General features: G+C 39.9%; 1 protein-coding gene across 9 annotated transcripts in view; it reads left to right on the forward strand.

Annotated features, from left to right (window-relative positions):
- cacna1c (calcium channel, voltage-dependent, L type, alpha 1C subunit) overlaps positions 1–24,496 on the forward strand; it is a 210,730-nt gene that overhangs the window by 168,614 nt on the left and 17,620 nt on the right. For 5 of the 9 annotated variants that reach the window (XM_037121307.1, XM_037121309.1, XM_037121308.1 and 2 more), the window contains 21 exons: positions 613–672; positions 993–1,099; positions 3,945–4,032; positions 4,147–4,254; positions 4,352–4,404; positions 4,508–4,654; positions 4,818–5,019; positions 5,524–5,682; positions 5,770–5,880; positions 8,430–8,513; positions 15,689–15,874; positions 18,588–18,725; positions 20,482–20,547; positions 20,937–21,028; positions 22,248–22,410; positions 22,562–22,689; positions 22,775–22,871; positions 23,275–23,377; positions 23,656–23,757; positions 23,954–24,081; positions 24,320–24,454. In XM_037121307.1, coding sequence (XP_036977202.1) covers positions 613–672; positions 993–1,099; positions 3,945–4,032; positions 4,147–4,254; positions 4,352–4,404; positions 4,508–4,654; positions 4,818–5,019; positions 5,524–5,682; positions 5,770–5,880; positions 8,430–8,513; positions 15,689–15,874; positions 18,588–18,725; positions 20,482–20,547; positions 20,937–21,028; positions 22,248–22,410; positions 22,562–22,689; positions 22,775–22,871; positions 23,275–23,377; positions 23,656–23,757; positions 23,954–24,081; positions 24,320–24,454 — 2,457 coding nt within the window. Of the gene's footprint in view, positions 1–612; positions 673–992; positions 1,100–3,944; positions 4,033–4,146; positions 4,255–4,351; positions 4,405–4,507; positions 4,655–4,817; positions 5,020–5,523; positions 5,683–5,769; positions 5,881–8,429; positions 8,514–9,351; positions 9,436–15,688; positions 15,875–18,587; positions 18,726–20,481; positions 20,548–20,936; positions 21,029–22,247; positions 22,411–22,561; positions 22,690–22,774; positions 22,872–23,274; positions 23,378–23,655; positions 23,758–23,953; positions 24,082–24,319; positions 24,455–24,496 lie in introns of all 9 variants that reach the window. The other 4 variants (XM_037121312.1, XM_037121311.1, XM_037121315.1 and 1 more) reach the window with 2 other exon arrangements.

A 24,496-nucleotide genomic window follows, 5' to 3' on the forward strand; every position in this document is an offset into this window, starting at 1 on the left:
AACAAGCAAGACAAACCCCCTGAGGGCTGATAAAGATCAGCTTTATTGTATTTTCCTTGGCTATGGTATAGGCAGCTGGATATTAGTCTACCTCAATTAACCTCATTCTGAAACTTTAATGCAATAATACATCCTGTTTCTCAGATCCTGCTCTGTTTTTAAAGTCTATTTAAGTCAAATCGGAATTCATTATCCTTAGACCTGAACCTCGGCATTATTATTTCAGTGTGTTGTAGAGTCTTCCAGGACTCTGCTACAGCTGAGCGCATGTTCAGCTTCGACCCCCTCCTGTTTGCTCTTTTCATTTCAACTGTATAAACAACACCTAGAAATGGTACATTAGCTCTTACTGGGGACCCTAAGAAGCGACAAGAATGCTAAGGTGGTTTTAATTCATCCAGACTCGGTTCAGTCACACTTTGGCAAACACAGCTGATGACATAATGTTTCTTTTTCCAGCTCAATCAGAAAGCCATTGCACACTGGGCAGGGCAGAAAGCAGTGTTGTTGTTCCATCCCAGGAGTGCTATTGTGTAATGTACATTAGTCCAGCAGTATTATGGAAATGGTTTTTCTAAATTGAAAACAATAACGCTCTTGTGCTGCTTTCAGATCCTTGGCTATGCGGACCATGTCTTTACTGGACTCTTCACCATAGAGATCATTCTGAAGGTAGTGTTTAATGAAGCGCAATAAAGGGGCCATATAATCTCAAAGTACTAGAACACATACAAATCATTTCCCTAAAGCATCAACTTTATGTATTTCAAACACGCATAATATTTCCATCTAATTATGATTATAATACATACGTTGTAAGTTAAGTATATTGTATCGTGCAAAAGTGTAGAGAATCGACTTTTTCAAGTAGCTGTAAGTGTGCAAGCAAACACCAGCTACTTTCAGTTAGTATTTAATCCAGTGTTGAAGGTCAGACAGTCAGTAACACTGCATGGTTGATCTTACTAAACTGTGAACTTTGACCCCTACAGATGACAGCCTATGGAGCCTTCCTCCATAAAGGTTCATTCTGTAGGAACTATTTCAATATTCTGGACTTGGTGGTGGTCAGTGTGTCCCTCATCTCCTCTGGAATACAGTGAGTGTAATATAATGTTTTCTGATGCATGTTTTATGGTGTTGTCCCATTTCAGTTGACACTTGGATCGTACACCGCTTTAGCATTTTAATCAAACTTTTGTGCACTGATGTTTACAATGTTATTTGGCAACAAGTCCCAGCGACGTCACCAGTGACGCTTACGATATCAAATAAACACTTGTGTTATTACTAAATAAAACAGGGGCTAGTCAGCCAGATAATGACGAGTGCATAAGACACTAGTCCAGTCCACAATTAATTTGGAAAGCGGCTAAGTGGGGAAACGTTTTCATTTGTAAATTACCTCATGCTTCACACTTCTCTCTGTTCTCTAACAACTTTACACTTCATTACTCCCAATCCCCTTCTCTCTTTGTGATGTTTATTAAAAATGTTCTCTGCTTCTCGTAGCAAATAACTCCTTGAAATGCTGTGATATTTTTTCTGATGTTTAATATGCTATGCTACACTCTCTGTCTCAAATGCTTAATAGACTAGACTTCTCGACGTAAGTCCACATTAGCCCGTATTAATAACCCCCTTAACAGACCTTCACCTTAACTGTGTAAAACTGTCACTCTTTTGATTTGGTATTTCTATAGTCTTGGAGAGTTTAGTCGAAAATCCAAAATATAATCTTTGATCTTTTCAGCAGTATACATTCCATGGGATTACATTATATTGATAATAAATGGGTTTATTCTTATTATGAACACGTGGTATGTTTTTGCATGTGATGCATACCAAAAGGCCTCCTTAAAGGCAACAGCATTATTTGGTATTTAACAACAGAGTGCTAAACTGTCCTAGGTTGATATTCCGTCACTGTTATGTTGATACATTTGTTCATTTATTCTTTGTCAGAGTTTTGGGTGCAGATGAAACTCATATTTCAGGATAATCTGAACTCTCCCAGGTTATAGAAATGACACCTGAATGCTAAAACTCAATGGTTTTTACCTGTTAAAAGTAGTTTTTATGTGGGATTTTTCTTAAATGCATCACAGTCAGATTGATTGTGATTATGCTGCATTTAGTATATGTGAACACGTTTTTATTGCAGTGTAAGTAGTTACTTTACCTTTCCTTTGATACTGTTTTGCTGCCATTACTACCTAATAAAGTATCTTTATGGAGATATATTGTATATCTATATATCTATATGAGGAGGTAATAAGCAAGTTTATAAAACAGTCCTAAAACCAATTACAAGGTATTAGAAATGTCCAATGTTTCAGCTGTCATCCTGTATAGTTTATGATATTGTGTATGGACAGGATGAAACATGGAAGGGGTTAAAGTTGATACTTGTAATGAATGATGAACCTACTACCTGTGGACAAAATCTGGTCCCGAGGTAGGAGGTTCATCATTCGCCTTAACCCAGTCAACTAAAGCAAAACTAGATTACTTTTATGTAACATTTAAAAGTTATGTTTGAAATACAATTGACATGTATGTGGATTGTACTATCACTAGAATATATCTTCACAGCTGGTTTGACTGTGATGCATTACAGATAACATCCCACACCACCTGAACTACCTTTAACTACCTTTAAACTTTACCTTCCTGTGTAAAATACTGGTCTTTTCCTTACTTTCTGTTTAAAAGTCGACAAAGAGTAATGTCACTCCCCTTAAATCACTCTTTTAACCCTCTAAAAAGTCACTCCCTTGAAAGGATACACTGACATTTTGAATACACTTCTTTCTTCTTCCTGTGTCACACTTTGGCAAAATGTTTCTGTATTTGTTCTTCAGTTAACTGAATGACTGACTTATTACTGAAAACTGACATTAAAGGTCAAATATACTGGCAATCTTTATTTTTAATATGTTTTATACCTGTTGACGTCAAGTCATAATAATTACACTTAAGAGTCAGAGAGTTCAGATTACCGAAGGACTAATGTTCAAGCTTTTTCCAAACATTAGTCGACAATTCAAAATGTCAAGGTATCTTTTTGTTAGTATGTGAAAACTTTCCTTTGAAAGGTCACACTGTTTGACCTTTGGCCTGTACTGACACTCTCTTACAGCACATTAACTCTCTGTTTGCCTGTAAATGTATGTTTGTGTCTTTGTGTTGGTCTGTCTGTGTAGTACTTGTGTGCATATGTCCATGAATCATGTGTGCGTAGGTGTGAGTGTTGCGTGGGTTATACTGTATACCATATGCATTGTTATTATAGTGTATTGAGTTAACTGTCATGTAATATTTATGTTAAAATCATGCTGTCTACTGCCCATTTATAAAAAGTGACCAATAATTAAATAATTTATCATCCTTTGTGACAAAAACCTGATATTTTTATTTATTTTTTTGTTTTTTGGCCACCTGATTTTAGCTAAACAGACATGTTGAGTCCTCTTGAAAATTATGTGCACGTTTTCCAATCCCCTTTTAAAAATCTGAATTTTTAATTCACTCAATGATAAGAGCAGAAATTATGTTTGACTACCTTTCAGCATACTGTACATTCTGTAAAGGAAATATGTTATTAAAACATATATTCTTGACTTTGCCCAAGTTAAGCCAAACTTAGTGTATTTCCAAAGAGAATCATGGCTATTTTCATTTGAGTGTTTCTAGGATTATTTTATATCATACTTCTCGCTCATTTTCAGTAGTCCAGTTCATTTTAATCTCCTTACCCTCTGTGTTGTATCGTCTTGTTTCTTTGAATCATGCTCCAGTTTTATTTAACAATCTCTGAGACGGATGCTATTAAAAGCATCCTTGGATTTGTGTTATTTCAACCTTGCTAATATGTCTTTAATTGTAAAATGTTTGTTTAATCACATTGACTGGTCAGCAGTTTAACCCATGGTGTGTTTCAGGTCCAGTGCAATTAATGTGGTGAAGATCCTGAGAGTTCTGCGAGTGCTCAGACCGCTGAGGGCTATCAACAGAGCCAAGGGACTAAAGGTTAGTACACTCACACATTTAAAATGCACATTGTCTATATTATCATAAACATACCTGCTTCTTAACAAATAAGACACACTCTTGTATTAACTATAATCTTTTGTGTGTTTCCAGCATGTTGTGCAGTGCGTGTTTGTAGCCATCAGGACCATCGGCAACATTGTCATCGTCACCACGTTGCTCCAGTTCATGTTCGCCTGTATTGGAGTACAACTCTTTAAGGTAAAGAAGCCAGGATGTATGTCAAATGGGAATCCATTGAAAAATGTGTAATCATGTTTTTTTTATTATTTAATAAATGTCTATGTTTTTCCATCAGGGCAAGTTCTTCTCCTGTACCGACACCTCTAAACAGACTCAGGCAGAATGCAAGTAAGAGGTCCCTCCTGCAAACAAGCTTGTTAACACTCTTATATCTTAACCACTGGATAAAACATGGGAATATGTGTGTGTTTGTGTCCACCTGTTTTTATAGGGGTTCCTTCATTATGTATAAGGATGGAGATGTGGGGAAGCCCGAAAGAGCCCAGAGAATGTGGGAGAACAGTGACTTCAATTTTGACGATGTCCTGCAAGGCATGATGGCCCTGTTCGCTGTGTCTACCTTTGAGGGTTGGCCAGGGTGTGTGTCTACATACAAACACAATACAAGTGTATTTTGAAATGCATATCATTTGTACAGTGTGGCTAGCTATTCTTTTTTTTCACTTTTTCAGTAAAGTAACAATCTGAAAAAATCTCCAGCTTCCTCCTGTCCTTCAACAAATCTTCCCCCCTTTCCTCAGGTTACTGTACAAGGCCATAGACTCTCATGCTGAGGACATCGGCCCCATCTACAACTACCGTGTGGTCATCTCCATCTTCTTCATCATCTACATTATCATCATTGCCTTCTTCATGATGAACATCTTCGTTGGTTTCGTCATTGTAACATTCCAAGAGCAAGGAGAGCAAGAATATAAGAACTGTGAGCTGGACAAGAACCAGGTAGCGCCAAATATAACACAACACGTTCACATCCCTGTTTGTGTGCGTAACTGCAGTTTTAAGCTTTTGATTAGCAGCAAGATAGAGTTTTCAGGTTACAGTAGAAGAGTTATTCTGCTGTTCTGACTGAAGTGGAAAAGTCACTTTGTCATTCAGGAGGCACAAGGGAGAGGGAATGGAGGCCAGGCAGTGGGATGAGGAGAAGCTGGAGAAGCTGAACATGAATTTTAGGGGCTGAAATACTTCAGGAGTCTAGCCAGGAGGGAGCTGCAGCAGTTCAAACAGAGGATGAGGTGAAAGCTTAAAGAAGTAGCTGAGCCAAAACTCTGCAGCTGTTCTATGTGATGCACAGAGAACATTAAAGAATAGTTTGGGGTGGGAAAAGGATTTTTTAGACTTTCCCCAATGACAATTGTACATGTTTTCCTCCATGATGGTCTAAAAGTGATGAAGCTACATCACCAAACCAAAGTTGGTTCATGCTCACGTGTGTTTGTGTCACAGCGGCAGTGTGTCGAGTATGCTTTGAAGGCCCGTCCATTACGTCGCTACATCCCCAAGAACCCTTACCAGTACAAGGTGTGGTATGTGGTCAACTCCACCTATTTTGAGTACCTGATGTTCACACTCATCCTTCTCAACACCATCTGTCTGGCCATGCAGGTGAGCCTCACACGTGTACACTCACAGAAGTCCCATGAAAGTCTCTTTATTTGTGGACGTCAATGAGTTGTTTATGTGTCTTTGCAGCATCATGGACAGACCAAGAATTTCAATGATGCCATGAACATCCTCAACATGCTCTTCACTGGACTCTTCACTGTGGAGATGATCCTTAAGCTGATCGCCTTCAAACCCAGGGTAGGTCCACTCCTCTAGATGCAGAATAGGATAACAGTCTTGTACAGCTCAGTGGAGAAGAGCAGCATAGAAAATGAAATCTTCTGGAAAAAGATTTTATCAGATACATGTATGCTAACCAGTTAATAGAACAGAATAGTCAGATTTACTTTTGGCATTGAATCTCATTTATTGCTGTATGTGTAACTGTATATTTCTAATCCCCATTTTATTTCCTCCTGATGATAATTACGATTTAATAGATTCAAAACATGATTAGTGGACGGCATCATGCAGTTTTTAATTTCACTGCTCCCTCGTTACCCTGCTGCTGTTGCTCGTGGGTTTATTGGTCTAATCTCAGAACTTCCTGGTGCATCAGCTATTTAAACATTAGCAGATGGGAATGTTTCCCTCGATTACAACACGGTTAATGGAAAATCCTTGAATGAAATCAATAGGGAAAAAGTAGTTTAATATTAAACCTTTAATCTTATCTTTATTCTTGGACAATATAGGTTGTAAATCAAGAGATGAGTACAAGAAACAAGTGTTTTACACCTCTAGTATACATAGCATGTTGCTTGGTTAGTTTTAATCTAAATGTGAAGTTAATTATTGGAAGTTAGTCGTTTAATTAATGTCATTCACAAAATTGTCACTAATTAAAACTGTGTTATATTGTTTCTATCCAATTAGCTGCAAAATCCAAATCATGTTCTACAATGCACCCTTTTATTAATTTGGATAAAAGATGATTTTCTACTAATAACCTTTGAAAATAATTATTTACTTGTGCTATTTAGTCTGAGGAAGATAATGCAAGCCTTGGAGTGTTTTCCTGCACAGGCGGACAGAGTTGGAATTCATGCAGGAAAACCTTTAAGATTTGGGAATATACTTCATGCTGATCTATATGTCTGTATCTGATGTTTACCTCAATTAAGGATCATTCAAATTTATAGATTTTTAAAAGCATTTGCAATTTGCATCTTTACAAAATGTAAAAGATATTCAATCTGATACCTTTTCCCCTTATATCATGAATTTAGTCTATATGGTAAGATAAAGTGCAGCATGAAGATACGTTCCCAAACCAACAACACCAATGCACAAGTTGACCTCAATAAACTCTTCCTTTAAACAGCGGACACACGCATGACCAGCTCACTAACACTTTTACTTCTCAGGTATTACAGTCGCCAGCATACATGACAGGAGCTCCAGTAACATTTACTGTGTGGAAAAGATGTCTTAATGCCTTTGGACTTCTTAACAGGTTTCACGGTCTCAGCCCTCCGCTTCAGGGAGCTTCATGGATTTTTTCAAATGTTTCTACTCTCTATTTGGTCTGTTTTTTACTGTGTCGTACAGTCCTGAATGTCAGAACACAACTGTTTCTGAACTGATGTGTGCCTGATGTTAGTTTGATAAGAGTAGATGTAACCACTATACATCAGCATTTAGATACTAATGCTGAGCTCTGTTTTACTAATGTTTACCCCTGTTTCACATTAATTTCTTATACCTGAAAACAACTTCATTAAAACCACTGTAGAATCCAAAGATGCCTCATAGTATCTGCATAATTCCAGTGGGTGCAGGTGAAGCCTGGCAAGCGGAGCTTTTGCTATTTTATGATGATGCCTCAGCTGCTGAAGACAGATGACGACGCTTAAAATAGATTATGAGACTGATTGTCTCTCAGTGTCTCCCTGTCTGCCACTTTGATGCAAACAGTTGAGTGGGATTTGTTATGTACTGTATGAGTTACACAGCTATTGCATAGGTTCACAACAGTGTAGTGTCTGTGTAAAATACGATTTCCAAAAAGACTAAACGCAGAGGTCTCACATCTCTATATCCAGACAGTTAACCTCCCAATTTCCCTGCTCCATCTTTAAAACATCTTTAGATTTCCTCCAATATTGTTGCCTGGTACAAACATGGTAACATTTTAGTCCCCCCCCCCCAACTGTTGTGAGATGGGACAACAGTTGGACAAAATCATGAGACTTGATTTATTTATATTGTTTGTTTTTTTCTGGAAAGGCTGTGTGTGTTTTTCAAAAGCAGCATCACATCTTGGATGTCTCTCCAAGTACAAGTATACTAAAGCTGTGTCTCTACACCAGAACATAACACAATCATTTGGCCTGAAACTATGTGTATGCTTTTCATAGATGCTCACGTTGCACCACTCCTGATGATGAATTGCCCACAATAAGTTAAGCAAACAAAGTGGTCTTTCAGTGTAATCACTGCCGCAGCATTACTGAATCGCCCCAAGATACTGTAAATGCTATCTAACACGCCATCCTTAACAGAGCAGGAAATTCAGCTGCACTTAATGATCAGATACAGCAACGGAAATCAGTTAATTCTCTTCTCTAGAATTAAAATTCTTTCTTGTGTTGGCTCATCAGCTGATTTTTCTGTTTCCTCATATAACCACCATAATAGGGCTGCGAAGTAGCAGCAGATGTTGTTTTCCTTCTAACCTTCCTTTCTTACCCTCCTCCTCCTCCTCCTCCTCCTCCTCCTCCTCTTGCTCACCTCATCCTGTGTAGGGGTACTTTAGTGATCCCTGGAATGTGTTTGATTTCCTCATCGTAATTGGCAGCATAATAGACGTCATTCTCAGTGAGATCAACGTAAGTACGATGCCCACTCTCACTCTCCTTGTCACTTCCTCTTTCTTTCTGTCTTGTGCCCTCTTGCCTCCTCTGAATCTTTCATTTCCTGCCACTCCGCTCTCCTTTGTGGCTACTCTGTGTTGTGCTGTCTCTCTTCTTCATCTCTCTTTTTCTTTCTTTCTTTCTTTCTTTCTCCTCCTTCCTCTCTCCCTTCTCCATCCTTAACTCCAAGATGGCCGCTGCTACTCAGGGGAACCCCCAGCGCAAGGGTTCCCAAGCAAGAACAAGCTTCTTCCAGGGTTTCATAAAAAGTCCCGTGAAAAGAGTCAGGGTTTAGTTTTGATTTCTGTCCTTATTCCTAACAGTATGTTCTCGGGTTCTTCTTTTTTTTCCTTCCATTTTTTTGTCCGACTGTGACATGTCCTCAGGTTTGATTCCCTCACTAACTGAACTAACTCACTGACCAATCACAAACAGACTTACACACCTTTTCATTTTTTTAACTGCAGCAACTGGGGTGTTTTTTTGTTGTGATTTAGTTGCAATTTGTTCTTTACTGTTGTTGTTGTTGTTGACATTTTCCTCTCATGGACAAGCATGACCGAATGCCGCTGCTCTTCCTCTGCTGTCCATCTCTTTCAGACTGCCCCTTGTTTTCTTTTTAATTTATAAACTTTTGTTGATTCTTTCCCTCTCTCCTCCAACTAAAAACTCCAGTGCTCATGTATATAATGTTTTTATCTTATTTTTCTCTTCTCTCCTTTGATTTACGTTCCTTCCATCTTTTTTAAATGTCTTATGTTCTGTCCTTTTCTTCTGTTGTTTTTTTTTTTCTGTCCTTTCCACCCCTACGCAGCATTATTTTGTTGATGCATGGAACACATTTGATGCCTTGATAGTTGTGGGTAGCATTGTTGACATAGCGATCACTGAGGTTAACGTAAGTAGTCCAACTCCCTCCCTCCCTTCCTGCCTGCCTGCTCTGCCATTCCCACACACACAAACAGACCGAGCACCGATACCCATCTCGCATGCTTTCAAATGATTAGGAAACTTCAGCTGCACCACATTTGAACTTAAAAGGCGGCTGAAATCTGGCAGTGAAAACAGCCAGATGTGGTGCAATCAAAACAGAGCAGACAGTCCTCTTAAGGGTTTGTGTAATTTAAAACATATGAAACAATACATTTTACACTAGTGCTTGGACAGCTTTGACCATAGACATCTAAATAATCATTTTGAGATGGTCAGTTTGATTTATAATGAATACACTGGGTTTTTGGAAGCTTACATTATCATTACTTCATCATATATGCATTTTTTAAAATGTGATGTTGACAGTAGTGGAGTCTGCACAATCCTGTTCTTGATGTTCCTCGTTAGTATTCCTCCACGTTTTTCTTCAAGAGCGTAATAAGGCTGCAAATAAAACATTACAGTTTTATTTTCTATAGATTTTAGAATATTTGAAACTGCTTCAGGTCGGTATTGGTGCCTCGGTCTGCTGAACATCAATAGCATCAACAACTATTGCATTTGCCAATAGAACCTATTGCATTGTCTCAGCACTTGGTTTGTTTTTACATTTGGTTTATTTGATATTTTGTCATTGCCACAGGGGATTGTGTCCATTCCTCTGGCATGATGTACACTGTATAGCATGACAGATGTAAAGGTGGCATATCAAGGCCTGTTACTGTATGGAATGTTTTCAGAAAAGATTCACTTTGCTGAATAAAAAAGTAACACAGGAAGATAGATAGTGTTTGACCTCAAGAAGTCATGAAACTCTCTCAATTCATAAATTACCAGGGAAACTTTAAATTCAAATGAGAAAGATACAAGTTGCAGTTGCATTTTTTTTGTCCGGCAATAGCAATGCGCAGACATGAGGAACAATTTGATCCATAAATGGATTTACTCAGGACCTGTGAAATTTATGTAAATGTATGTATGAATTCATTTATTATCGACGTGGAGGCCCTATGGTCAACAGTGGGGCTGAATAAGAATGAATATCCCAAACACAAGTCAAATGTTGAGTGTCTATCTATTTACACTGCAGGGATAATTGGTGTTTTATTCATGTGATATTCAAAATGCTCTTTGGCAGGCGAATAGTCTGAGAGTCAAGCAAACTGCCGAGTGTGGCTGGACAGAACCCTGCTTCGTTTAGCTTTACAAGAGGATAAGTTTTGCTGCGTGTGCTGGCTGGCCTGAGAGGGAAATAATTTTCTACTATGATCAGACTGACCAAAAGGCTGAATGTCACTTTAAAACATCTTTATACTGTGAAGGACCTTCTAGTATTAGAGCCTATCACTTAATTCCATTTGGTACCTCAGTTTCAGTCTGCAGAACTAGTGGCAAAAATCCAGTGAAAATACGTGAGAGGTCTCAGTGTAGCTCAAGTGGCAGCTCAGTAGGTGGAGGCAGCTCTATATGAGTCTAGCTCTGATATACTGCCTGTGTGCCAGCTTGTAAAGGCACACATACTGTACAGCCTTGCTGGGTTTCTACTAAGCAATTATAACATACAGCATCCCATCTCTCTGTGGATCATCTTCTAAATGTAGTAATTTGCGGTTAATTGTAGGTAATTATTTCTTAATTTAATTGCTGTTCTGGTGTATCACCACAAAATAAACCCAACAACATTGAACCTGATGGCCTCAGTCATTTCCAATCTTCTTTAGGTTCTTCTCCTCTTCTTATGATTTAGTAAATTATGGTCCTGTTTATAATAAAATAGACAAAAAAGCAGGATACCATTTCGGGCAGGGCTGTGTTCTCATTGGCAAGTTGCCACCACAGAATCGATCAAGATATACTCCCCAGCACCACCCTCTCATCCACAAATGGTCATGTCTTGTTCCAAAAAAGCAAGATGGCCACCATAATGCCCAAATTACGCAAACCCAACATCACAGTGGGTTTAAGCTTCAACAGTTTTAGATTGTGACTGTAGATACACTTAGACCACATGTCGATGCGTATTAAGCACGGTTGGATGAAATCCTGTCACACCCTCAGCCTGCTGCAGGTTTAAGGACATGAAGCAAAGAAAAGTTATGCACAGGGGTACACCGGTATGTTCCCCCTCAGTGGAATGCGGTGTGTTTCACCTCAGACAGCACTGGTCAGGCATACAAATAAGGTTAGTGTATCCCTGGGGTGTGTGAGCTTGGCAGTTGTTTTCGTGCCTTTAGAAAGGGAATCCATTTGTCCCCATGAGAGGCTGACAAAGCTGCTTAGAAACGACACTGGGTAATTTCCAATCTGTACTTGGATATTTTATGTTTTTTCCGTTGTTCGATGTCGGGGGAATCACAAAAGCATCATAAATGTTTATTATCCTTTTGTTGCCTTGCAGATACTGAATTCAAAGTAAAGTATATTCACATACAAAGAGCACATAATTACATCATTACATAGAGAGACAAAATCAATTTTATATGACTTTTCTGTCAGGAACTGACACCATTTAATCACTGATTGATTAGCTGCCTTAGTGCTGATGTTCGTTGGGCCAGAGATATACATCTTTGTCATCTATACAAGTCACTGATGTTGCACTTAACACTTTGGTTTGGAGTCTGCCTTTGATTTGGTTTGCAGTTCTTTTTGAATGATTCATTATTTTCCTCTCTCACCCCTAACCTAAAGGCATGCCCCAAGTCTTTTATTTTTCTTCTTCTCCTCTGGTGTATTTTCTTTTAATGATTTGGGTGGTGAGATACCCAAGCTACCTTTTCTATCTTTCTTTTTTAAGAAACCCTCCGCACTTTAATCCTGTGAGAACTCTTTGACTGTTTTTGAACTGGGACCCGGTCACTCAGACATTTTAGATTTTAGCCCACTACTGCATTTCATCAGGCACTGAAGCACAAGTGAATGCTTTTTAACGTACTGAGCAATGCAATTAGAAACCAATAGCAGCAGCTTGCCAACAACTACCTCTCTGTCATTGCATTCCTAAGTACACATTGAAGTGCAGTAACGGGCCAGCTTTTAAAATGTTTCCACTTTGCCTTTAGTAAATATTAAATGGCCAAAAGAGCCTGTTTGAGTGCACCCACTTCGCTGCTCTGTTGGGTGCTTGTTGACTTAGATTAGATGCACATTTTGTGGTCTTTGAATCAGAATCCTTTCCTTAATCCTGGGTCTCTAATTCTCCCCAGCAACCTGCGGGTGCTTCTTAAATCTTACATGGTTTCTTTTACGTTTTTTTGTTTTGGTTTGAGTAGAAGTAGTGTGAACAGATTGGTAGTGGTTTGCTCTGAGCGGTGTCTTGCAGACGATGCCAGTATGGACTGCATCTATTTCTCTTTTTCTTTCTCTCTATCCGGAATGCCTCCTCCTCTCCTCTTCATCTCTCTCCTCCTCTTTCTGAGCTTTTTCGGTTCACTTATCTCTTCTTTTATGGACGTTTATCTCTCTCTTTCTCTGACTTCTTTCTCGTTGGTTTGCGGTGTTGCTTGCTCACCTGAGATGCAAGCTGGGTGACATGGGTCTCGTGCTTTTCATATACCCTTAGAGGCCAGCCAGTCATCTGCTATATCTTTAAAAATCATTCTGATTATAGTTTGTTGTGTGTTTTCATCAAAACACATTTAACATTAAATGAGAATGCACATAATGTCACAGTATTACAACGTAACGATAAATGGATAAGAAGCAAAGAGGTGTGTAAACCTCAAACCTAGGGTAAGAATGTTCTCTAGAAACCCATGTTACCTACTGAATTGACTGAACTGATGAAATTTGTGCTTGAAAATATGAAGTGCAATGTGAGAAAACAGCTCGTGTTCATAAATCTGAGGAGCTGAAAATGCAGTAGCTCACATCCGCACTGTAGTTCAGCCTGAAAGGACTACTGTATATTATTCACAAATCCACTGTTTTGATTATCTACTGAGTTTTTAGTTTGGTTAAAATTGCACCACCATGCACGGATCCTCCAGGGGCACAATTCCACTGTAGTCTCTGTAATTTGTTTTGTGTCCCTCTATAATGAGAAATATTCTAATTGAGTTTAATCTGAGACTGGTTCACAGCTTTGATTTCATGTAGAAATTGAAGCAAATTCACATTTAAATTGTGCTTAAATTGAACCAGCTGGCCCTTTGTGTAACTCACACATGCACATATGCACACAGACAAACATTCAGATTCTTCCATATTTCAGTTTAACTACCGCACTTAGTGTAAATCAGTGTCATCCTCCTTCCCTGTGTCCTTTCCTTCCTTTCCTTCCTTCCTTCCTGCCCATCTTTCCAACTCATCCTTGTCTTCCCGTTACGCATCACTCTTCCCTCCCTTCTTTCCTTACTTCCCACAGTTATCCTTCCTTCCCTTCACAACATAATGCCTCAGCCTTTGCACAAATACACATACATACACACACCCACATACACACATACAAATACCCTGTATTTTTAAGATTTTAAGCTTCCTCGTTGCTAGCCGATTAAAACAAGTTTCTACGTATACTTATATATAGTATAGTAATCTATTACTCTGTGTACATCATTATTGTGTGTGATCATAAAATTGTGTGTATGGCTCTGTTAAAATACCTTGAAATGCTTTATTATTCCCCCCTTTTCTCGCTGTGTTCTCACCCTCTGTCCTTAATTTCCTTATGTCCTTCTAATTCCTTTCCTTTCTCTATCTTTTGTCCCTTCTGTCCAACGTTCCTTCTACTCTTCCCTCTCCTTTCGTCCCCTCAAAGTAGATTTCATCTGCTTAGTCCCTTCTTTATTCCAGGAAAGACAGGGAATAATGAAGCATTATGTTTGGTGGCAAGGTATTCTAACAGAGCCCATACCAAAGCAGAGTGAACAGCTCCTGAGTCATAGATTGAACTACAGGTTAATCTATCACTCCCAGCAGTGTCAAGTGTTGCAGTACCAGGGACGACCAATTAGTGTCTCCCCACAGTATGTTTATCGTTGTGCCTCTCAGTGTTATTTAAATACTTGTGGGCTCTGATTTCCAAAAGCATCTAAAATCATTGCAGTGGAACTGACTGAGATGATCTTAACACCCTGTCTTTTTTGTACTGTGGTATTCTGATGCCTGTTTGACCTGAAAGTAGATGGAAGTTGTGGTCTGGTTAACTTACAGGTATTGGGCCACAGACAACATATATAGACAAAAAGGGCTTAGGGAAATGTCTCAACATGATTCAGCCTTTTGGATATATTGTATTATTTAGTTGTGCTACTTACATTAACCCAAATGTTTCCAACAATGTTCCATGTCATTTTTACTCAAGATAACAGTGCGTTTCATTTGGTCACTTTAACTTACAGGAAAACATCAGATGAAAATAAACATTAAACATTATTACATTATCTAATCCATGAACAATGTCCGCATCATGTCAGATAGATTTCCATCGGCAATGGTGGTTGTTAAACAATGAAGACTGCTATGATCCCACGGTATTTCATAATGTCACCAAGCTTCTTCTTTTGTAGAAATTTCTTACTGTGCGTTCAACTTTCAATGAGTCCAAAGCATTTCTAATTTCATTGGAATATTGACTATTCTCAGGTCGATCAAACAGCTTGAATAACACAAATTCATGGGAGGCATTGTTCTTTAATGCCAAGATGCTTTTGGTAAACGTAGCCTGGGTTAAACCAATGCTTATTATATATTCAGCTGGCAGAAAGAAAAACAGATAGCTACGGAGGCGCCCCTCTATCCCCCATCATATACACAAACCTGTGGGCTCACATGACACATGCTTAGCTGCACATAGACACATACAAAATCAGACCATCATTCATTTCTTTGGTCCTCAAGCAATTTCCCAATACCTCACACTTCCTACATGTTTCAATCTTCTCGTACTGTGATAAGAAGTGACTCATTCTGATGTGGCCAGCCTCTATATGCAGTAATATCGTACAGAACTCTCCCAGCTGGCCTAGATGAAATTATTTCCATCATGTGAGGGTTGATCAGAGACTGAACCCTCACTAGCCTGGTGGTTTGAAAGATATTTTTCTGCCTGGGCTGCTGCAAAATTTCTCCCCACTCTTCACAATATAACTGTACGTGCACGGTGACACACACACACACACACACACACACACACACACACACACACACACACACACACTCACACACACACACCAAGGCGCTGCTCTGGTGCTGATCTTTGTTGCCTTTCCTTAAAGCCAGCTGACTCCTCCTCGTCCTCGTCCTCCTCCTCTTCGTCCTCCTCCTCCTCCTCTTCCTCCTCTCACCCCCCTGCGGTAAGGCCAATGGTACGCTCCGACGGTAACCTCGCCCGCCTCCCCACCTCCTCCGCCATCCCTCCATCCTCCCATCCTTCCATCCCTCCTTCTGCTACGCCATCCATGGTATGATCCAAAACTTTTGGCTTTACATCTGTCCTGTCACCTCTCCTCTGTCCCTCCTGCTGTCATCTTCTGCAGCATGTCCAGGGTTGCGTTTATATAGCTGTTGTTTGTACTTTTAAGTGTTTATATATATGTGTGTATGGTGAAGGACACTGTATTGTCAAGGCCGAGTATAACTGAAGTCTTGTGACTTTCCTCGTGTGGTAATGGTTGCCCCCGCTGCCCCCCACCTCCCCCCATGGCTTGCAACCTGTTTCCCTTTCCCTTCTGGGTGTCGTACCTTTTAGTGCTTCGTCATCGGTGCAAGCCATCATGGTCACGCTGTCACGCTGTCTCCCTTTCTTTCACTCTTCTCCACTGGCCTGCCATCTATCTATTTATCAGACTATCTATCTATCTATCTATCTATCTATCTATCTATCTATCTATCTATCTATCTATCTATCTATCTATCTATCTATCTATCTATCTATCTATCTATATGTCTATCTGTCTGTCTGTCTGTCTGTATATCAGTCTATTTGTTTGGATGTCTCTGAATAATTCAAACTATTCTTCATATTCAGACTCTCTCTCTCTTTTACACTTACTGTCACTGTACCTTTCCCGCTCACTGCCCCCCTCTCTCAATGGTGCAATGGTCCCCACTGTGGTCCAGTTGTGGTATTACATGCAGTACAGAATATACACTCCTCGTAAGGATGTGTCATTTTCAGCATATCTGTTAATGGAGTTTGGCACAACTCATGTCTCGGGTTACTTGTCAACACTAGAAAAATGTGACATTTACCCCTAGAAAGTAACTAACCTGCTCACAGTTATCCCAGAGTTATATTATAATAGAAATAGGTTTCTTCTCTGAACACAACTCTAACATGTATTATGTTGAAAAGTAAAATTTGACATCAGTTATCCCAAACTGCTGTAAGATGTGATGAGAATGGCACATTTCTTTTGAGGAGCACACTGTGTTTTCTCTGTGGGATTAGCATAAAGAATTAATGGCCTCTTGGAAAAACACAAATGGCACGCAACAGATTTAGAGGTCAGATAAGTTGATCTGGTGTTTTGAGGGTCATATTTTATTATTACAGTGAAGACAGACATAGTGTTGCATTGTTGTGGTTATGTGTCAGGTGTCATTTTTGCTGCTGGTATGGTTGCTGATAATTTGTATGATATGGTAAATTTGGCTTCTTCATCCACCGTCTGTGGTATTATTATGAATAATATACTGCATCCTTAGTTGCTGTATTAGCTGCACCGTGCTTTACACAAATTGCCATTGTTTTTTCCGCCTTTTTGTCCCAGAGAACGAGCAGCAGCAGCATAAATAAGTAAATCTGTATTAGAATAGCACTCAGCAAGAAGGCTGAATATTTCATCGCAGAGTTATTTCCTGTGGATGAGTTCTGGGACAATAGACAGAAAGCTACAGTGCCTCTCAAGCCTACAGTTCATAGCTTTACAGTGGTATATTTTGAATAACAGTTAATCAAACAGTGCTTTGCTTGTTTGCATTGAGATGCAAAATATTGCAGGTTCATTGCAAGAGGCTCTGTAAACAGAATGCTTTCTAGGATGAGAACAGTTTTTAGAAGATCATAGTAAACAAAAAGTAAAGACTTGATACCCATGGAAATATTATCATTCTACCTAGCTGTATTCTGCAGAAATATCTTTATACACCTGAATGTCATCTCAGGATTGTTTCTCCCAGTGGCCAGTTGCACCGTGACAGACAAACAATTAGCCTGCCTGCATGATTTATTGAAACAGGAATCTGCCTGCAGGCGAGGATTTTTGTACTGTATCCATTGTGAGGTGTTATCAGTGATTTATGAAAGAACTTAGCTCCATCGATGGAAATCTCTCCAGCCTGGTCTCAGCTATTAGAATTTTAGTCCACACCGGTGCAGGATATCCAAATCGTTCGGCTTAGTGAGATGATTTACTTCAGGAGCTCCTGAAGTATTTCAGTGCTTGTTTGTCAAACGTCATTGCAGGGCTGGATTTACCTGTAATTGGATATAGAAACAACACCCAAGAGTGTGTTCTGTAGCTTGATTATGACAGCAGCGTAGTGAGGTAGAAGTAACAGCAGGGTGACTAAAGACTGTTAGAGACATTTTTAGTTTAGTTTTGATGGTGTGGTAAGGTTCCTTTAAAGACTGCAAAGTAATTGATTTGAATTGATTTGTCGATTTGAACAGTTGGACATATCTATAACAGGACAAAAGCTTGATATAGGTGCATTTAGGAAGCTGATGGCTGGTTTGTGAATCTCTTTGTTGCCAAGTGATTTTTCCATGAAGCCAGAAAAATAAGCATGATTGCCCGATTCTCTCCCAGATCTCTTTTGTCAGTTGATTTTGATGGGATTTTGTAGGACGCAGATTTCCATTTATTAACTCAGTGTGTATGTGTGTGTGCGTTTGTGTGTGTGTGTGTGTGTGTGTGCATGATATACATATTTACATCCACACATATGTGTGGGTGGGAATATGCTAATGAATGGTACTTGTATGTCTGCATTTCTGCATATGTATGTCTGCGTGTGTATGTTTGGATGTTTGTACGATCATCTTTACCTTTATATGTGTGTGTGTGTACGTGTGTGTGTGCGTGTGCTTCCCTCCCCCACATCTTTGCATGTGTCCTCCATGCGTCCTGTGTTTTTTCTAAAAAAAAAAACACCAAACCCCACCAAAAGGGACTGCAGAACTCTGAAGAGAACGCCAGGATCTCCATCACCTTCTTCCGGCTGTTCCGCGTGATGAGGCTGGTGAAGCTGCTGTCTCGCGGGGAAGGGATTCGGACCCTGCTGTGGACCTTCATCAAATCCTTCCAAGTGAGGGGAGAACCGGACACAACATGCTAGAACAGGGGGTTGGGTTTATACAAGACGAAAAGTGGAGCTTTAACCCTAATGGGATGCAGATTTAACTATTTTAACTAGATTAAAATGTTCGCCACAGATTTTTATAGTCATAATGTAGTAATTCTCAGGTTTATTCTCTATATGTAGATATGATAGTAGATATGTAGAAGATTAGCATACTTTAATATTATCTTCTAAATTAACAAACAATATATTCATTTAGTGTTGTTTTTATTGGACAGATTTATCTTGTAATTTCAGATCTGAGTCACATGGGGCTAAAAACATCCTCGTTCTTGTGTAAATCCAGCTTGGTGGAGTCTCACAAGCCCCCCTTCCTTTCCTCGCCTCCTCCCTCCTTGTCTCCACCTCCTACTTTCATAAGAAGTCAGACAAGTGGGAACAGTTCAATCTAGATGGGGAAGGAGGAAAAGAAAGAGGGATGGCGTGAGGTAACGGAGAGGAGGTTTAGGAGTCTTGGTGTAGAGGCAGGGAGGGGTGTAGGGACAAAAAGATACGAAACAGGCAGGAGCTCCAGATACTTAACCAGCAGTCTCTTTTCTCCTCTTTCTTACTCATCTCTCCTCCTCTTCCTCCACCTCTTCCTCTTCTACTCCCTTTTCCCTCCAACACCCTACTACTAACCTCTGAAAGCTTACCATCCCCTGTAGGTGGGTTAAGCAATAGACAAGTTTAACGAAGCACTCCACCAAAAAGATGAAATCATTTGATAGAGAGTTATAGGGAAATGAAAAATAATCTGTTCTCTGTCTTGTGTTATGTGAGATGGGCCACTCCAGGTTCTAGTTCAGTCACTGAAATTTGAAACATTGACGCAGAAAAAAAAAAACACACTTAAATAATGATTTCAATTTAGATTCTGTTGCTCCACAAATTTCAACTCCACCTTAAACCTTAACCTTAAACTTACACTTGAGGAGGTTTAAGGACAACAGGCGAGTCTTTATTTATTTATCTTTATCTATTTTAAATTGTTTTTATTTCTTTGTTTCAGCTTGGATAAGGAAGCTTCTCCATGTTGATTTAATCCTTAGTTCTGGTTACTTCAATAAACGTGAATTTACTAAATGGAGATTTTTTTTTGGGGGGGGGGGGGTTTTTGTTGGTGCAACCCAGTCATTGTGTTACATTTAAAACAGCAGTGGTCATGAATATACTACTATACTTAAAACAAATCAGTTTTTTAAGGCTGGCTGTACCTTTTCTCCTTATTTCGTTAGTCAAGAGATTCCATATTGACACTTGACTAAACTTGGTTTGGCTCTTCTCACCCAGTCACAGGGGTAATGTTAGCCAGGAGCTCAGTTTTCCAGGCATGTAAATATCAAAGATATACCTGTTCCGGCCATGTTGGTCTCCTGGCTAAACTCAGAGAGCAGTTTATGAATTTACTGAGGTTTTTCACTCCTAAGTCAGATGATTTGTCCTGGTTTGTTTTTGGTGTTGTGCCGCACGACGCTGCAGATCAGTTCACTTTCACTTCATGAAAGGCCAGTAAATGTTTCATATTGCATCTGCTGAATTATAAAACAAACAAACAAACAAACAAACAAAATACTTTTGCGTGATGTTTGTCAAGCTTTTCTCCAAAATTAATTGTAGTTTATCTGATATTTAAGGTTTGAATGAAAGTGAAAGGACTCCAGCCTCAGTGCAGAATACTACTGTCCACAACTTGTTACTAATGTGTGTCTCTCCTCTTTAGGCACTGCCCTACGTAGCTCTGCTTATAGTGATGCTATTCTTCATATACGCTGTCATCGGCATGCAGGTAAGCTGTTGCCCTGTTTCCCTCCCTCTGTTGTGTTTTCTTCTCTCTCACCCTCTCCTCTAGCTGGCCTCCGTCCTGTGTCTGTCCGCCTGGAGTCTTGTCATCCAGAGTTCCCATCCGGTCACATCGTCGTTCTCTCCTCCTCTTTTTCCTCCTCCTGTAACTGTTTCCAGTCTGTGTGTCGTCTCCTCCTCTCTTCGTGTGTCCCTTTGCTCTCACCTACAAGTTTTTTGTTTGTTTGTCGGTGATGATGAGAGGGAGACACTTTGATTAGATTTTCTGGGGGACAGCCGGCCTCTAATTTGATTGTCCCAGTGAGCAGTCCCTTCCTCCTGTCAATGCTGACGTCATATCCTGTGTGCTGTGACTACTTCCTTCCCTCCGTGCAGATGTTTGGTAAGATAGCGCTGCGGGACCACACGCAGATCAACAGGAACAACAATTTCCAGACGTTCCCTCAGGCAGTGCTGCTGCTCTTCAGGTGAGGAAGATGACCACACTCCTTATGTTAAGTCTTCAGTCTCAGTCTCAAGTTCTTTTTACTTTTTTTAACTCCAGTATTTTCTCTCTTCCATTTACTGTTTTACATTAGAGGTTACCTCTGACATTGGATTATTTAAATGCACGGATATCGCCAAATGTCAAACAGTACATTTTCTCGATTGTGTAACTGTGCCAAGAGCCGATGTGGGAAAATGTTTTGTCAGTTTCTATGAGACCATTTTGTTTCTACTTTGCCAAGATTTAAAAGTTGTATTTGAAAGGATGTATCAGTGATCCCGATAAAATCACAGATAAGACATAGAATCACCTCTTATTTTGCAGCTTTAACAGCATCCTAACTCTCTGATCTATACACTTGTAGGCTCAGTTGTTAGCTGATAATTGTTGACAATGATTCCCTAAACCTGACCCTGAATTAATATTAAAATACTCTGGTCTTCTGAGGAGGACACCACCTTCAGTTGTCAGAGGGCTCCACTGATAATACATGAACCATGTGGTTGCAATGATGGTAAGATTCCATGCAGGGGACAAAAAGCATAGAAACTAAGAGCATATATCAGCTAGAATACTCTATGGAATATTTTCTATTCATTCATTCATTCTATGTACTGACCCCTTCATGGAATATATCATAACAATGGGCTTCCATTCAGAGAGACTCGGATACTTCTCACTTCTGTGTACATTAAATCACATAAACAATCAACACTTGATAAATGAAACCACCAAAAATGATCACCTGGCAAAAACAGCAGATTCAGATAGTTTATCGGTACTGAAGTATTCAGAATGGAAGACATTTGCAGTTTGTTACAGGTCTTGATCTATTCAACAAAAACAAATAAGAATTGACTATATTTCTTTCTTTTGTTGCTCTGTAAATGTTGTATATCATGATGTAATTTTAATGTGATAACTGTTTTTTTGCTCTCATGACGTTCACACTCTAACACTTGTGCATGTGTGTGTGTGTTTGTGTTTATGTGTGTATCTGCCTCCCTCCGTGGTTGTATCTATGTGCGTGTGAATGTGTGTTACTATATCCTTGTCCATGTGCCTGTATGTGTGTGTTAATGCATGGATGCACACATACGTTTATTTTACGTCCCTGTATATACGCGTACCTTTGCATGCATATGTGCGTCAACGTGTGCATATCTGTTTGTGCGTGTGCATGCATGTGTATGTATCAGATGTGCAACAGGTGAGGCGTGGCAGGAGATCATGCTGGCATGCACGCTCAATCGGCCATGTGAGAAAGGATCGACCAATGAGAACAGCTCGGCCACCGAGGACTGTGGCAGCCAGTTTGCCATCATTTACTTTGTCAGCTTCTACATGCTCTGTGCCTTTCTGGTGAGTACAGTGACAAGACAAAAAAAATGTTAATTTAAATTTTTTGTAATGATCTACTGTGTAATGTTACAAGTAAACATTTGAAACATGTAGTTTTTAGACAGCTATATTTTGTTCGTGTAGTTTCTGACTGTTTCCTGATTCTCTCCAGATCATCAACCTGTTTGTGGCCGTCATCATGGACAACTTTGACTACCTGACACGTGATTGGTCGATCCTGGGGCCGCATCATCTTGATGAATTCAAGAGGATCTGGGCTGAATATGACCCAGAAGCTAAGTACGTTTACAGAGAAATAGCAGCATACACGTTATTGAGGTTGTGTAGACATTCATTACAAAATTAAATCTGTGTCGTGTTCCAGGGGAAGGATAAAGCACCTGGACGTGGTGACTCTGCTGCGGAGAATCCAGCCTCCCCTCGGCTTTGGAAAGCTCTGTCCACACAGGGTCGCCTGCAAGGTAAACACAAGCGCACACACGGCCTGCAAATTCCCAAATATGGAGTGAAGGATGCAGAGCTGGCGAAAATATACAAAATATTTGATCAGGCTTTAGAATTAAAATCACTCTATTTGCTAGGTCCGATAAATTTACAGACATTTGTCTTTGTGATATTGATGTGATGACATATCGACAGCTCACAACACTTTTCACAGTGACTCAAATGGCACACTGACAACAGATCTTACATGTAGAGAAAATATTTTAGGTATTTAGACATCAATGTCTCTCTAGAGGAAAATTAGCTGTGACCATAGTGTCAAACTACTGTCAGCTGCCAGCATCGATTGGCAGCTGACGAGGAGATTTACCTGAGCATCATTTTGTTTTCAAATTAAACAAAATACTCCATCTCCTGCAGCGTCTGGTGTCAATGAACATGCCTCTGAACAGTGATGGAACAGTGATGTTCAACGCCACGCTGTTCGCCCTGGTCAGGACTGCACTCAGGATCAAGACAGACGGTAACACACATATGACACACTCTAACACAGTGTTGTACAGTTACTTTAAGGCACACGCGATGATATTGCGAAGTACGGCAAGGTAGACACTCATTGGTATATATGCATAACATGGGGATTAAATGTATTACCATTCTGCCCAGAACAGCTTGTTTTAGCAAAACCTCTGGTACTCCTGACTGTAGTGTTAAATGCACCGACAATATACTGTCACATAAACACAAATACAGACACGTGCTGAGGTATCACACATATTTATGCTGTTCGTGTGCATCCAGGTAACCTGGAGCAGGCCAATGAGGAACTGAGGGCAATAGTGAAGAAGATCTGGAAGAGAACCAGCATGAAGCTGTTGGATCAAGTAGTGCCCCCTGCTGGTGGTATGTACACTATGTGACAAAGATCTGACAATAAACATAAAAGGTGAACTCATTCAGAAGTCACTACACTACATGCTGTGATTTAAATTCATGCCATTTCTTTGGATTAAACCTTGGCAGCATCACTTCTTTTCTGGATAAAAAACATGAAGCGTTATTTCAAGCATGATAATTCTAATATTTTAATTTCTTGCAGATGATGAGGTGACAGTTGGGAAGTTCTATGCTACCTTCCTCATCCAGGAATATTTCCGCAAGTTTAAGAAGAGGAAAGAACAAGGGCTGGTGGCCAAGGTGCCCCCCAAAACTGCCCTCTCGCTGCAGGTACGCAAACACACTTAAGTCTTGTTTACCCTCAATCATAAATCTGTACATATTTACTACTTAGGACATTCAGAGAACAGCATTAGATTTTTCAAAAAGTGACAAAATGATTAAGGAATATGAAAGAGAATATGGTGTATGAAGTGTGTAAGCCTTGTTTCAGAGTTTTGACAGCAACATAAACATGTTGGTCGCTCTGTTAAAGTGCAACACATCAGGGTGTCTGGTCTGTGTGCAGGCGGGCCTGCGGACGTTGCATGACATCGGTCCAGAGATTCGGAGGGCCATCTCTGGAGACCTGACCGTGGAGGAGGAGCTGGATAAAGGCTTGAAAGAGCCTGTGTCGGCTGCATCCGAGGATGATATCTTCAGGGTAAAGGTCGGATACACACACCCTCACTCACTCTCCAAAGAG

Source organism: Acanthopagrus latus, chromosome 14 (genome assembly GCF_904848185.1).
Source record: "Acanthopagrus latus isolate v.2019 chromosome 14, fAcaLat1.1, whole genome shotgun sequence".
NCBI classification, from domain to species: domain Eukaryota; kingdom Metazoa; phylum Chordata; class Actinopteri; order Spariformes; family Sparidae; genus Acanthopagrus; species Acanthopagrus latus.